This window comes from Pelobates fuscus, chromosome 1 (assembly GCF_036172605.1).
Source record: "Pelobates fuscus isolate aPelFus1 chromosome 1, aPelFus1.pri, whole genome shotgun sequence".
Classification (NCBI taxonomy): domain Eukaryota; kingdom Metazoa; phylum Chordata; class Amphibia; order Anura; family Pelobatidae; genus Pelobates; species Pelobates fuscus.
The window spans coordinates 252,334,834-252,350,141 of NC_086317.1; the positions used below are offsets into that span (position 1 = coordinate 252,334,834).

The following is a 15,308-nucleotide window of genomic DNA, read 5'->3' on the forward strand; positions in this document are numbered from 1 at the left end:
TCAGAGCCTCAGATTTATGTACCCATCTTCACAACAATCATGCTCCTCCCTGATTCTCTTCAATACCTCTGTAGGAGTCCTAATTTTATGATACGATTTACATTATATTTCAGAGATTCTCACATCTTTTGCAGGATGTGGTGTAATGGTGTAACATCTAAAATGAATTATCCAAGCTCTCAGCCACCCGAATAACAGCAGGGTATTTTGTTCCTATGCTTTGCATAGCAGTTCCAACTTTTTAAGGGGAGAATGCATTCTCATTTGGACTGAAATCATTTTTAGTAGCTTGTGTTTCAGGAATTTATAAGACTGTGCAAAGGGCCTAGGGATATTGTGCAGTTTAATACTAATGTCTATTCATGGAAAACACCACAAAAACATTCTGCAAGCATGAGAATACTTAGTGTCATCACATTTTTGCATTTTACATGGTAATATAGACTGAAAAAAAGTGCATCAAGTACATTTTATATTTTGGGAATTAATTCCATTTAAATGTTCTTGAAGACAGTAGGACCAAAAAGTTCAGTGACTTAGAATGTACCACAAAAACCAAGATGGTATTACCCATTACACGCTTTGTACTTATGCATATTTTATATGCAGTGTTTGTGGGCCCAGGACATACTTGAAATTAGAGAAATCTCAATGTATCCTTCCTGGAAAAACATTTTATAAATAAATTACATTCCATTTTTAGAGGTAGGAAAGGGGTTAAGGTAGTGCAGGAGAGTTTAGGATTGTGCAATGTAGAGGCTTATGGAAAGATATTACTGTAAGAATAGAACTGCGGCATGATCGCACAGTGTTGCCTATGCTTATTGGGTGTTACAGTGCCCAGGTAGCAGGTATTTTAGTTCTAATCACTAAATTACAGCCGATGCCACTAAGGAGCATAATCGCCAATATTGGGCAAACCAAAACACATATGTGCTTATGTTGCCAGAGATTAGGGCCTTGAAACTGCACCAGATTGATCAATGCATTATAGGAGTTCACTGCATGAATGAAGAGTATCAATTCCTTGTGGTGTTTGAAAACAATCTGTCGGTTGAAATAACAGGGAGATCATGCATGTATACAATTTTTTTTTAAACAACTTTTAAATATTGTGAAACCAATGCTAAAGATAAAAAGGCAACCCTGCCATACAATCAGGTTTCAAAGGAGCACAAGGACAAACTTTACATCTTGAATTTAGACCTCCTTCATGCTGCTTAACAGACTAAAAGGCATGTTTGTTTAAAGGCCTTTGAAACAGCAATATTTGGGTTTCAATTTTGAACCAGGATGCACCATAGTGGAACAAAGTTATAACATTTGTAACATTGATTTTTTTTTTTTTTTACATTACTAGAACTTAGACTCACTTATTTTGTAGCAACTCATTTTCCTGTCGTAACTGTCCCATTTCATTTCTGATTCCGCGCTCTGTGCTCGTAAGTACACCAATCTGACTCCGCAAATCTTGTTCAATTTGCCTACTGCCCTGAAGATCTGCTTTTAATTTCTTAACATCTTGCTCCAATCTGTAAAAACAAGAACCAGAATTAATGCTCATCTATAATGCTTATGATTTTTTCCCTAAATTTACATTCTTATAAAAAAAAAAACACAAAAAAAAAAAACACACACCAACAATACAAGGCATCATTCGTGAATGACAGTTGTCGGAATAGTAATAGCTTGTTGTTTTAGGGTTTTCCCACCAAGTGATAGATCTACATTAGCATCGAATCATATGAGGAGTCGACATTGGACTCAGTACATAAACATGTGTGGTACGTTATTCATATAGAGATATAGAATGACATACAGAATAAGCAGTAACTTGGATTAAGAAACGAGAAAAGGGGCATGTGGGACACAATGCAGAGCAAATGGTAAGCATTAGGGATGAGCAAGTGGCAGGGTGGCCTTAGTGGTCTCATCAGTAGAGGTTTTGTTCATGCATTATAGCATGCTCTGGCTTACCAGTCATTAGAACAGTGGTAATTGAGGAGGGGGACACAGTGGGGAAGGCCATCTCCCAGCTTTGGCTGTCGAAGGTGCAAGAGAGTCGTAACCACACCCTAAGCATCCCCATCCCAGTACATGTCTGGTGGTCTCGGGAGCCCTGACTGGGGAAGCTGTCAACAGGTTGGGATTGTGGGTCATCGATGGAGGACCAGTATGTCAACCAGGGGATCCAGACTTTTAGATAGATACTTTGGCTGGATGCTTATGATGTTTTAGACAAAACCAAGTTAATATATTAAATACATACAGGACAGGAGCATTAATACAAAGCAGACAATAGCAAGAATGGAATGTTTGGGAAGATTCCAGACAAATGTCTAAGACTGTGTTAGAGGTGTTAAGACTATCACTATTACATGATTGTTATGGACATTTTCAAGTGTTACAGGTTTTTAGAATGAAAAGCTGCGTACTTTGTCTTTAAGAGATTTTGCAAACTGACAAGTTGTTCGAAATTGAAAATATTGTTCCTCATACAATGTTCCTTTACATACCTGTGTAAGTCAGTTTGATAAGTAAATATGTTTAGACTTTAAGACGCCATATTGTTCTAGATTAATGCGATACCAAGTCAAGACTTGTATAAATCATGTTCAATCTTACATTTTAGTCCAAACTAAGATGTCTAGGTCATGACAGGCCAATTAAAAAAAAAAAAATTTCCTTTAATTTTCCCATGTGAAAAACAAATGAAGGCTATGTAATTTAATGGTCATGGCCCCTTGTCTCGTTGCCAAGTTAGGGTACATAGTTTTTCTGTTTTCCCAACATGACAGAATTGAAAATGTAGGGTATGCATATGTGTACTTAATATTAAGGATAGAGGGGAGAATTTGTAAGCAGAAACGCTGCTACATTTTACAAGACAGATTGACTTGTTCATGAAGAGGGTATGTTATTCTATTTTACGGATACTGCAAACATACTTTAATCTTACAAACTCTGCTCTATATTATAATGGATTATTGAGTTTTTTTTATATGTCCATATATACACAATAAAATATTTTAAAAGACAAAACATTAGGTCTTCTAAAACAATCCTTTTATTTATTGTATTCTCAATTATTTATTCTAAATAGAGAAACTCTTATCAACAATATAATATTTTTGCTAAAGATATCTGTACAGTGAGCCCTACATTATTGTAGATTTTTTAAGAATTTATAGTGGTAAATATGGGGGTACCAGCGGCAATATGATAGCAGTGATTACTATATTTTTACTTTAGTGTTAGGAATACAAAGCTGTATTCTGAATGCCAAATTGTACCTCAGTCCCCTCCACCCACTCCAGGCAATGTAAAACATTAAATAACCTTTTATTCACTTACCGGATTCCAGATCTCTCGGCGCAGGGTCAATCTGCCTCCTCAGACGTCAACCGATGAGGGGGACCGAATGTGCATTAGCAGCTAGTGCCACGTGCACATTAGGCCTTCCCCATAGGAAAGCATGTTATCCACATACACAAAATGAAAGTTAACATGGCTATATACAGTGGAAGGGAACATGTAAAATATTTAAGCAATTAAGAGTATGCCCGTAAAATGCTAGTTTTTCCTATTGGTAGCATAGAGAATGCTATAAAATAGCAAGGGCCTAGTCAGTATTTTGGGACAGCAAAGGCCCCTGGTATGCATTTATGGGGTCATTTCAAATGTAATTTTGTTAAACGTAGACACCAGAGGGTGTCAACTGCACATTGCAATTTAGCAGTTTTTGTAAACATTACTAAACTTAATCTTCTGATTACAGGATGACCCTTTCCCATACACTTATCAAGTTTTTGCAAAACAATTGGGCTTATAACCTGCCCAGTTCAGTTTATTTAAAAAATAAAAACCAACCTACCTATCCTCCCCAATACACAAGTAGCCCCATCAGGCCCCTACACTCTGCCAAAGACCTACGTATATCCTCTGTCTGTACTCCCACCTCTAATTCTCTGTGGAACTCCATTCCCTTCTCCACAAGAGTTTCACCCAGTCTCCACTCATTCAAAAAAATCATTGAAAACTCACTTCAAGAAAGCATATCCAACAGGCCCATAGGTATGGATCCATGGATATACCTGCTAAATAGATCGATTGACGGTTGGACGAGAAGAGAACAGAAATTGGTACATAAAATCACTAAGCGCATGCCGCGCTATAGCGACCGCGTGGCTCTCTCCAGAGGGCCCAGAATTCTCCGGGGTACTATCCAGGATTTGAGAATGCAGAATTATGGATGACTTGACTGCAAGAGTACGGGGGACGTCAGCGTCATTTAAAAAAATTTGGGAACCATGGGACAATAGTTTAGAGGGTCTGAGAAGAGATTGAGGGGGCCTTTTCTCGGGGGATATGTCCCATTTAGAGGGTGACAGGTTCCTGAGCTGCTACCACAAGGTTAATGCCAACCACCTCTCCTCCCCACCCCCCCCTCCCCTCCCCCCATCCCCCCCCCCCTCCCCTTCTCTTCTCTTCCCTCCTTTCACTCTCTTCATATCTCCTTTACTCTTACTATCTTGGCTACATCTTTTTTCTCTCTTCTATATACTTCCACTCGGTTCTGATCTTATATTTTTTGTTACCTTTTTCTTTCATCAATTCATAAACCCTTCCTCTGGTTTCTCCTCGGGATGTGGCTTTTATTTTTTTATTTTTCTCCAGAAGCGAGGATACGGATGGACGAACAATGTCGTAAATGAGCAAGTTTAGTACTTAGACTGGGCTAATGGTTTTGTCTAATTGCACGTCAAATACTACCAACATCACAATGATCAGCGAGCACCTAAGATATATCTCAGGGATAGACATGTACTATAACGGAATGGCTCTATAATATGTTCTTGAAAATATTATTCTTGTTGTTATATTGGCATGCCTAGGGTGAAGGTGCGCTCGCTATAAGGTGTGGAGTGTAATTTCAAGCATGTTATTATATTACTCGTAAATGACAAGGTACACCATAAATCTGTCTAGTTCAATATGTTTATTCCACCCCCATCAATGATCAACAGTATGATTATTTTCTGGTTCTTGTTCTTAAACTTAAAAACCGTGCTGTATTAACCTGCTACACTGTAAAATGCTATGAAAATGCTTCCAGACGCTGATGTGGCTCTGCACGCCTGTTGATATTTCGTGCACGAAAAAAAATAAAAAAAAAATTAAAAAAAATAAAGCATATCAATTAAACTGTTAAAATGATTTTATCCCCTACCCCCCATGACTCTCCTCCTGCAACTGTCAAAAATGTCCTACTAAGCCCTCAATAAATACTTTTCGAACAACCTACTTTGTACCCCTACTTTTACCATTTATGTAACTATACCCCACTCCCTCTAAAATGTAAGCAAATTGAGAAGGGCCCTCTTTTCCTGTACGTCAAGTTGTCTGGTTACAATTACATGTCTGTTAGTACACCCATTGTACAGCGCTACGGAATCTGATGGCACCATTTAAGAAATAAAATAACAATGGCAAATCGAATTCCTAGCTAAAACAGAGGTATGTTGCTGCCATCTACTGGCTATTTTCAGAATGTATGGCAGATACCTGTGTAACTGAAAATAGTATGCCCAATGCATTACAATCCTGCTGAGCAACTGGCAAAGCCCAGCATAGACCAAAATAGCATTAGAGCATGGAGAAAGACCCTCAAGGTTCTGTTCAGACCCTGGGAATCTCTAGTACCAGCTACACAGAGAGGTGCCCTGTGGCTGAGTGATCGCTCAGCTACAGCATAGAAGGCTGAATGCAGCTCTGACTTTCAGCTCAACAATAAGTCTGGAGCTACTAAAAATTGCCCCAGCTAGCAGAGTGGAGCAGGAATTTAACTTTTCGTACCCCTACTGTAGCATTGGAGAATTAAATCCCCATATAAAAGCCTGTTTTCAGTGCTCACGTTGAGTGCTGTAAACAGAGCATCCGATTCGGGCCCCAGCTGACAGAGGGAAGTCCCAGGTATTAAATGACAGGGCTTCCCAGTTACCAGCAGGGAAATGGCCCTGATTATTCTGCATGTTTCCTTAATTGACAGAATAATTCAGTCACTGGTCCATAATGGTGTTAACCTATAAAAATGTGCTAAATGTTTTTCTCCACATTGATATTACACTGCTTTGAGTTTAAAGGGATATTTTAGGCACCAACACATAATGCACTTTATGCATTTTACTTATTAATATGCGGTTTACACAGATAAGTTTGTCATTTGCGGATACAGTAGTGCCTGGCTGAGGATGTAGGCGTACACTATCAAATGTATTAAAGATGTAATGGTGCCTTGAGTACCTCTTTAAATCAGGTTGCTTGTGTATTAAAGTCTATCACCACATTTGTTGATTACATAACGCAGTCAATAAGTGGTTTCATTTAGTGATTTAAAACAAATTACAAATATAACAAAATGACTCTTCTCAAAATTAGTTAGCTGAATTTTAAAATCCATGTAATCGTAATATTGTATAAAGTGTTAAAAGGCTATTCAGATCTTCTCGGATCAGAATACCTAGTAAGGGAGCCTGACTGGAAAACTGCACTACCACCATTACCAATAATCTGTAGCAAAATACAGAGGAACAACTATGGCAATTTGCAATACATCGGTTATAGGACACACTTAATCCAGCACTCACAAAATTGAGTGGAAGTTGCTGTAAGCTTTTACACAACCACTTAAGAGCAGAGGCAATTTTGCAAATTCTGATCAAAACAAAATCTGGAATTAGACTGTCTGTACAACCATAATTCACGATTTCATATTAAGTGCACCCACACTACTATAGCATTCAGTCAGGAGAAACAGGGCTTTTTATTTTAACAGCAAACATTTAAAAAAGTAAACTTAATTTAAATATTAATAAAATAGAAATATTTTTTTTTTTTAGTTCTGCATGGCATTTTAATTGTGAATGTCATAATAGTGTTGGCATTTACTGCAAGAAAATACACATTTGTATTCAGTGATGTCTCACAGGTAAAACAGTACCCCCAATGTACAGGTTTTGCGTGTTTTGGAAAGTTACCAGGTCAAGTATAGCCAGTTACATTTTTCAGGCAATTGGAATCTGGACTGCCAGTCTAGAGGGGAGGGTAGAGGCTGTGGCTAAAGCACACAATGCCCTTTTATTACAGAGCTCTGAATGGGGTACAATGCTAGATGCCTTGGAAGTGGCGTTTGAGGACCTTATTAACCGGTCCAGACCCAATAACATTAAAATCAGAGGGATACCTGAAACAAGAGAAGAGGGTCCTGTGCAGACTATGGTCCTAGAGATTTTCAGACCCTTATTGCCAGATATTCCTGAACCCAGGTGGGAGATTGACAGGGCACATCGCTCAGCTGGTGCTCCACGTAGAAATGATTAACGCCCTCGAGACATAATAGTAAGATTCCACTATCGTAGCACTAAGGACGCTATTGTGCGTAAATGCAGAGGGCTGGAAGTTTCCTATAGAGAGAAGGCGCTTCAGATATTCCAAGATCTATCTCTAACCACTCTCTTAAAGAGACGGCAATGGAAGCCAATTACGCAACATTTGCAACTTGACCACATCTCTTGCTTGGGGCCATTCCTTTAAACTACTTGCGTTCCATAATAATCAAACCAGAGCTTTAATACCATCAAGGGACCAAAGTAGATTTTTCCAGACAATGGGCCTGGATACCCCAGAGGGAGTACCATCTTTATTTCAGCAAAAGACCTTACCACCCGCTCTACCTAGGGACTGGTATGAGGCGAGGGAGAATTAAAGTTAATATGAGATGGCTGGTTCTCACTCCTCCAATCCAATGCCTTGAGTGAAAGTGAAAGGAAGAGGAGAGATTTAAGAGGGAGGGGGGGGGGGGGGGGGGGGAAGCAGACATTGTATTAGTTCACAATAAGGAGAATATGCAATGTTAACAGGATATATTAGCAAATAGTGAATGGTGGGTTGAAAGGTAAGAGAAAGGAAAAAATAAAATAAAAATGTATATTTGTTTGTTTATGACACATGTATAGCATAGCACGGTATGTACCTAGATAAGTAGGTGTACATGAGTACATGTAAAGGTGTGGAAAGGCATATATTTATATAGGAGTAGGATAAGTGCTGGGGCATATACACGCTATTATGCATATTATATAAGCTTGTACATGTGTTAGTTCAGCTTTATTTTCCAAAATAAAATCAACTTAAATTTTTAATTAAAACTTGAGTCTGTATAGGTTTAGGATGATTTAAAGTGGCACTGTCATGGCCGAATCCCGTTTTTGTTTTTTTAACCCCCCTCCCGCCTCCACTACATCCAATTGACCTCCTAGTCACCCCCAAATGCCCCTAAGCCCCCCATATTGCCTCTTTTTATCTTTATTTTATGCCCTGATCTATATTCAGAGCGCCGCCATCTTTATGTGGGTAGAGGAAGTCCCTGTGGGATACGTCATCTACCCACACTAGATAGCCTGTGAGATTCCCACACATGCCAAGTGAAACACCTGGACATGTGAACGGGAATTTCATCTATTCATCCATTCATCAGACAGACGAATGAATGAATAGAAAAATCAGACTAACAAACAAACACTGAATATCAGTGTTCGTTCAGTTTGTTACAAGGAGGGAGCTACCGGCACGCAGCTCCCTCCTTGTAATATGTAAAGATAGAAGCGGCAGGGAGCTGTGCTCCCTACCACTTCATAAGCCCCCCCTCACTCTATGGGGGTCAATATGACCCCATAATAGCATAAGGGAGATTAAAATCTCCTGAATGCCCCTACTCTCTATACCGCGAGTAGGGGCATGTCCACTGAACAGTAAGCAGCCCCTACCTACCCCCCCTCACCCTAAAAATAGTGAGGGGGAATAAAATAACTAACCTGTAAGCAAAAATGAAACCTCATTTGACGTCTTTTCTAAACTTCATTTTTCAGCCCCAAACAATGCCAAATAAAAAGCCATCATACCCGTCGAATTTAAAAAAAAAAAAAAAAAAAAAAAAATCCTGACGAAAAGAAAAAACCCGACGCTAAAAAAAATTAATCCATCTTCACCCATGGAGGGCTCTGCGCAGACTGAGCTCTGCAGGGCGGGGGAAGGCTTATAAAACCTTGCCCCGCCCTGCAATTAGACTTAGAACACTCTGGTTGGTTTAAGCCAATAAGAGGGCTCTTTGTCATTTTACACAGCGTGGGAAAATTCAAAAGAACTTTCCCACGCTGTGTAAAATGACAGAGCACTCTGATTAGGTGGCTTGAAATCCATCCAATCAGAGTGTTCTTAGTCTAATTGCAGGGCGGGGCAAGGCTTTATAAGCTTTCGTCCGCCCTGCAGAGCTCAGTCTGCGCGGAGCCCTCCATGGGTGAAGATGGATTCATTTTAGAGTCGGGTTTTTTTCTTTTTCGGCCGGATTTTTTTGGGGCGCTCGGGTTTTTTATTTTATTTTAAATTCGATGGGTATGATGGCTTTTTATTTGCCCTTTTTTGGGGCTGAAAAATGAAGAGTTTCGAAAAAAGACGTCAAACGGCAAGTTTAATTTTTGCTTACAGGTTAGTTATCTTATTCCCCCCTCACTAATTTTAGGGTGAGGGGGGTAAGGTAGGGGATAGTTTTATTTGGGTGGGTGTGACTAGGGCTTGGGACCCTAGTCACCTCGATTTGGGGGGGGGGGGTGCATTTTTATTTAGGGCCCCCACCCGCCGCTCAGGGGTGGGAGCGACAGTAGTTGTCCCCCCTTATTTTTTTTAGGGCCCCCACCCACCGCTCAGGGGTGGGGGCCGGGGGAGGACAGTAGTTCCTCTCCCCCCCTATTGTTTTTTAGGGCCCCCACCCACCGCTCAGGGGTAGGGGCCGGGGGAGAGAAGGACAGTAGGTCCCCACACCTTTGTGATTTATAGCCCCCACCCACCGCGCAGGGGTGGGGGCCGGGGGAGGGGAGGACAGTAGCCCCCCCCCCCCCGTGGGTGGGGGAGGACAATAGGTCCCCCCACCTAATTGTTATTTAGGGGCCCCCACCCGCCCGCGCAGGAGGGGGGGGGGGGACAGTTAGGGTTTTTGGGAGTTAGGCTGCTCACTGCTTACTAGACATGCCCCTACTCGCGGTATAGTGAGTAGGGGCATAATTTACTAATACTAAGTAATCCTTAGTATTAGTAAATTTGTCTGAAAGACCAATTTAGGTCTTTCAGCCTTTTAGTAGATAACTCCCTAATGCCCACGGTATTAGGGAGCTATCTACCAAGCGGCTGCAAGATGCAGCCACAGCACAAATAGGATCGGAGTTTCATTCATTCAAATGAAATTGCGATCTGAACAAAGTCCCGAATTGCATCCTAACACCAATGGAGAAACTCCTCATTCTGTTAGGATGCAATTCGGCAGTTTTGCCGGCGTTCTGTCTAAGTGACAGGACGTTCGGCAATACTGACAGGAAGCATTGTGTGAACAGGGAGGAAAGCCAAGGATCATGGGAAAATTGCTCTGACCAGCGGAAATGAAGCACACTTTGCTCCTCGCTGGTCAGAGCTGGTCAAGCGGAGGAAACCTCCATAAGGCAAAGAGTCCCTACTTTGTCTTATGATTTTAAAGAAAACTAAATTAGACAGGAAGAAAAGAACAGATCCTGAGAGAGGGGGAGAAGAGGAAGAGATTGAGGAAAGGTAAGTTCGGCATGACAGTGCCACTTTAAGATATAAACATACCAATGAGTATTAGGTATTCGATAGCTGTATACAAGTCAAGGCTTCAGGTAGACAGGAGCAGTTACAATCCATCACATGGCCAACTTAGACCTGGGACGACTGTCCCCCAATTTTTTCCTGGCATTTGGCAAGTCCAGGAGGTGCTTTTTGTATATACTTTTGTTATGGGGAGGGGGGAGATAGAGATACTGGATGAATTATGGCCGATAAGATTTTCCCTGAACGTAAAAGGCCTCCACTCACCCACAAAAGGAAAGCTGATGTTTAAAGAATTAAATTTTTTTTTTTATATTTATATACACACACACACACACATACATATATACACACACACATATATATATATATATATATATATATATATATATACATACATACATACATACACACACATATATAAAAACACACACACACAAGATACCATTCATACACATAATGGAGTGGCTATCTTGATCCATAAACAATGCCAGTTTAAAGTCTTAAATTCATTGCAGGATAAAGAATGCAGATATATTTTAGTATCTGGAATGATGGGTCCCCCGTAAGCTACATCTACTGAATCTATATGCCCCAGATAATGGATTTTTTGGGACTCTATAAGCCAAAATCATAAAATCTATAGCGTCAGACTGTCTTGATAGGTGGGGATTGTAATGTAGTCTCATGTCCAGCAATAGATAGGAGTTCCAGGCCTGGAGCGGTGCGGTCTCAGGGAACAGGACAGATTGTATTTTCAGTTTATGTCTGCCCATAAGCTTATCGAAGTGTGGAGGGCTCACCACCCTGACATACGGGATTCTACTTTCTATTCTCATCCACGTGATACGTATTCTAGAATAGATATGTTTTTGGCAAATTTAGCACTCCCTCCCTATTTATATAGTTCACAAATCAATATTACCTGGTCAGACCACACTGATATTGCTGTCTATATAAAAAGACTATCTGACAAACCTACCTATTCATGGCGCCTAAATACCCCTCTTGCAGGACCTCTCAGAGCAGATATTACAAAGGCACTTTCAAATTACTATTTAGAAAACACCTGAAATCAGTAAAACCCTTTATGGGCAGCACATAAAACTGTAATTAGAGTAGAATTGATTAAAATAGCCTCATATAAGAAAAAGATAAAATCAGAATCTGTTTGAGTTACAGAAATATATACGTAAGTTAGAACAAAAACAGCCCCTTCCGAACAACTACAAGACATGAAAATGAATAGATTAAAAAGGAAAAAACCATTAGATGAAGTTGCATGGCAGTTAAAATCAACACAGATACTTCTATGAGAGAGCAAATAGGACAGATGACCGCTTGCAAGTGTTTAAAACCATGTACACTCTAAACCTATATCAGCCATTAGAAATGCCTCGGGATCACTAGTTTCGACAGCAGGTGAGATTTATGGGGTTTTCCGGGAATACTTTTCTAGACTTTACAGCAAATTTATGAATGGGAATGGGGGATACGGATCAGGAGATAAGCCAATTTTTACTCAGGATGAACTTACCCCCAATCCCCGAAAGCACAGTAGAATCATTAAAGACAAAGATATCGATAGAGGAGATTAAAACTGCCTGTCTTTCCATTGAAGGGGGTAAAGCAACAGGTCCGGATGGTTTTAGCAGTAGCTACTATAAAACCTTTCAACAAACCCTTATGCCATATCTGCAGGAGGTTATTGATGAAATATGCCAAAGTGGAAATCTCCCAGCAGATCTTACAATGGCCAAAATTGTTCTCCTACCGAAAAAGGATAAAGACCCTGGGGAATTATAGACCCATGTCATTAATAAATGTGGATCTAAAGATAATGGCTAAAGTTCTGGCCCTACGACTTTCTCCGTTTCTCCCCACTCTGATTTACCCAGAACAAGGCTTTGTTCCTGGACGGCAGCTGTATGAGAATACGCGTAGAGCTGTAGATATTGCATGGTATATGGAAACAGGAAAGACGCCATCGATACTCTTGTCATTAGATGCAGATAAAGCATTTGATAGGGTTGCTTGGCCTTATCCATTTAATTTACTACAACATTGGGATTTTCCTGATCTTATCACTATAATTCAAGCCTTATACTCTAACCCTCAAGCACTAATACAACTCCCTGGTACAGATAAGACCCATTTGGTATATTTATTGGCACAAAAATCTGCCCATCAACGTCAAACTCCTTAGATATTTGGGACAAACTCAAGTTAAAACATGGCCTAACTAACCTCCCTTCTCCTGTGACACCAGTTTTTCAAAACAGACAAATTTATCCCTGGAATGGAAGAACATAATTTTCAAAACTTGAAAGTAGGGGGAATTTATAGATAATGAGATCTTTTGTTAGAAGCAGAGGTGGTTTAATTTTCTAGTTTAGCCGTCAGAACAGGGGTGAGGACAGGAGATTTTTTCCGCTACCTGCAGATTAGAGACTTTGCCTCGACTGAAGTAAAAAGGCAGTTAAACTTCCCCTTACCGATTTTGAAAAAGTATGTAAAATAGGAAAAGATAAAGGGAGGCCTTATATTGGATCTCTATAACCAGTTAAGTGAGGAACCTACAGTTTGGGGTCCATTAAATTATATATCTCATTGGGAGGCAGACCTAGGAAATTCTCTGGAACCGAATGATTGGATAGACATCTGGGAAACCGCATCTAAAATATAAATGTGCGTGATCTCTCATGAGCAGAGGTTTAAAATATTGTTTAGATGGCATGTAACCCCCGTCTACTTGTGTAAAATTGGCAAAAATCCGATCGATCTATGTTGGCGGGGATGTGGCCAACATGGGACATATCCACATATGTGGTGGGAATGCCATAAAAAGAAAAGCTTTTGAGGAGAAATATATTTTTTTTTAATAAAAGGACAGAATAGGGATTTCATTTAACATACTATGTATCTAACATTACATGTGAATAAAATGTTAAAAGCGCTCTGAGCCCAATTGCAGTACATGGGAAGGCTTTATAAGCCTTTCCCTGCCCTGCTGAGCTCAGTCTGCGCCGTGCCCTCCGTGGGTGAAGGTAAAGATGGAAAAAGGAGGAGGACAGTAGGTTTCCCCCCAAATTCTCATTTAGGGCCGCCACCTGGCACTCAGGGGTGGGGAGGACAATAGCCCCCCCATTGTTATTTAGGGCCCCCACCCACCACTCAGGGGTGGGAACCGGGGGGACATGCTAGGTCTCCCCCTTCAGTTTAATAGCCCCCACTCACTGTTTACTAGACATGCCCCTACTCAGCATAGCGAGTAGGGGCAGAATTTACTAATACGAAGTAATATTTACTTAGTATTGCTAAATTTGGCTGAAAGACCAATTTAGGTCTTTCAGCCTTTTGGTAGATAACTTCCTAATTCCCACAGGAGCTATCTACTAAGCGGCTGCAAGATGCAGCACGAATAGGATCAGAGTTTGTTCGTACCGGAATTTCATTCATATGAATTAGAGTCCCGAACTGCGTCCTAACACAAATGGAGAAACTGTTCTCATTCTGTTAGGACGCAATTCGGTAGTTTTGCCGGCGTTTGTGATAAGTGAAAGGAGGCTTCGCGGGAACACGGAGGAAAGGTGAAAATTGCTCTGACCACCAGAAATGAAGCACACTTTTCTCCACTGCTGGCCAGAGATGGTCAGGCGTAGGAAACCTCCATAAGACAAGTAGTCCCTACTTTGTCTTATGTTTTAAATAAAATTAGAGCAGACCAGAAGAAATGAAGAACAGATGCTGAGAGAGGAAGAGAAGAGGAATCGATTAAAGAAAGGTAAGTTCGGCACGATAGTGCCACTTTAACACTAACCCTACACCAACCCCACATTAAATCTATACAAACCATAACCCTTACCCAATGCTTACACTATGCTTCAAAACCTATTCTAAACCTACACTATCTTTAATACTAAAACAGCATTACCCACACCCAGGATTAACCCTAGAGCTAACCCCACACACCCTAATGTAACCCACCAATAAAAATTCTGATATTAGAAAATGATTTTACTATATTTAACACAGTAGATAGTAAGTTGCCACCATCCACTGGCAGTTTTCAGTTACATTTCGTGCAATTCTGAATAAGCCTGGTTCCCAGTTGATTATATAGAGATCAACGCTGGGAAGCTGGCTAAGCACCGGTACATATTGGCTGGGAGAACGTGAACAGTCTCCCGAGCAGCCTGCACCCCACATAATGTGGATGAGCAGGATTGCAGAGTCGCAGTGCAACCTAAATGCCTATTTAAAAAGAGTCACTTGCGCTGTGCAAACAGCCCCTAAAAAAAAAAAAAAAAAAAAAAAAAAAAAAAGTCTGGGGGCCACTGAAATTGTTACCAAGCAAACTCAATTTCATTGATACCTGGGTTAGTGGTGTAAACAGGTATTTAACATTTTCCACCATGCCTCCTTATCAAATCTTTCAGGACACCAATACTCTCAGTTTTAACTAACCCATAGTCCGCTCCTATCCTTAAAAAACACAAGAATACAATTTTACCACCAAATATATTGAAATATTTACAACTTCTTAGATTTATCAGCTGTGGTGTGCTTAAGATCCTTTCCTTCCCATTTGGAAACAACCCTCTCATTTCCTTTAAAGATTAGAGAATTCTCGTTTT

General features: G+C 40.4%; 1 protein-coding gene across 1 annotated transcript in view; it reads right to left on the bottom strand.

Annotated features, from left to right (window-relative positions):
- Positions 1 to 15,308, bottom strand: part of MACO1 (macoilin 1) — an 81,495-nt gene that overhangs the window by 10,792 nt on the left and 55,395 nt on the right. Inside the window, exon 7 of the mRNA XM_063456502.1 lies at positions 1,374 to 1,532. Within this exon, the coding sequence (XP_063312572.1) occupies positions 1,374 to 1,532 (159 nt within the window). The remainder of the gene's footprint in view (positions 1 to 1,373; positions 1,533 to 15,308) is intronic.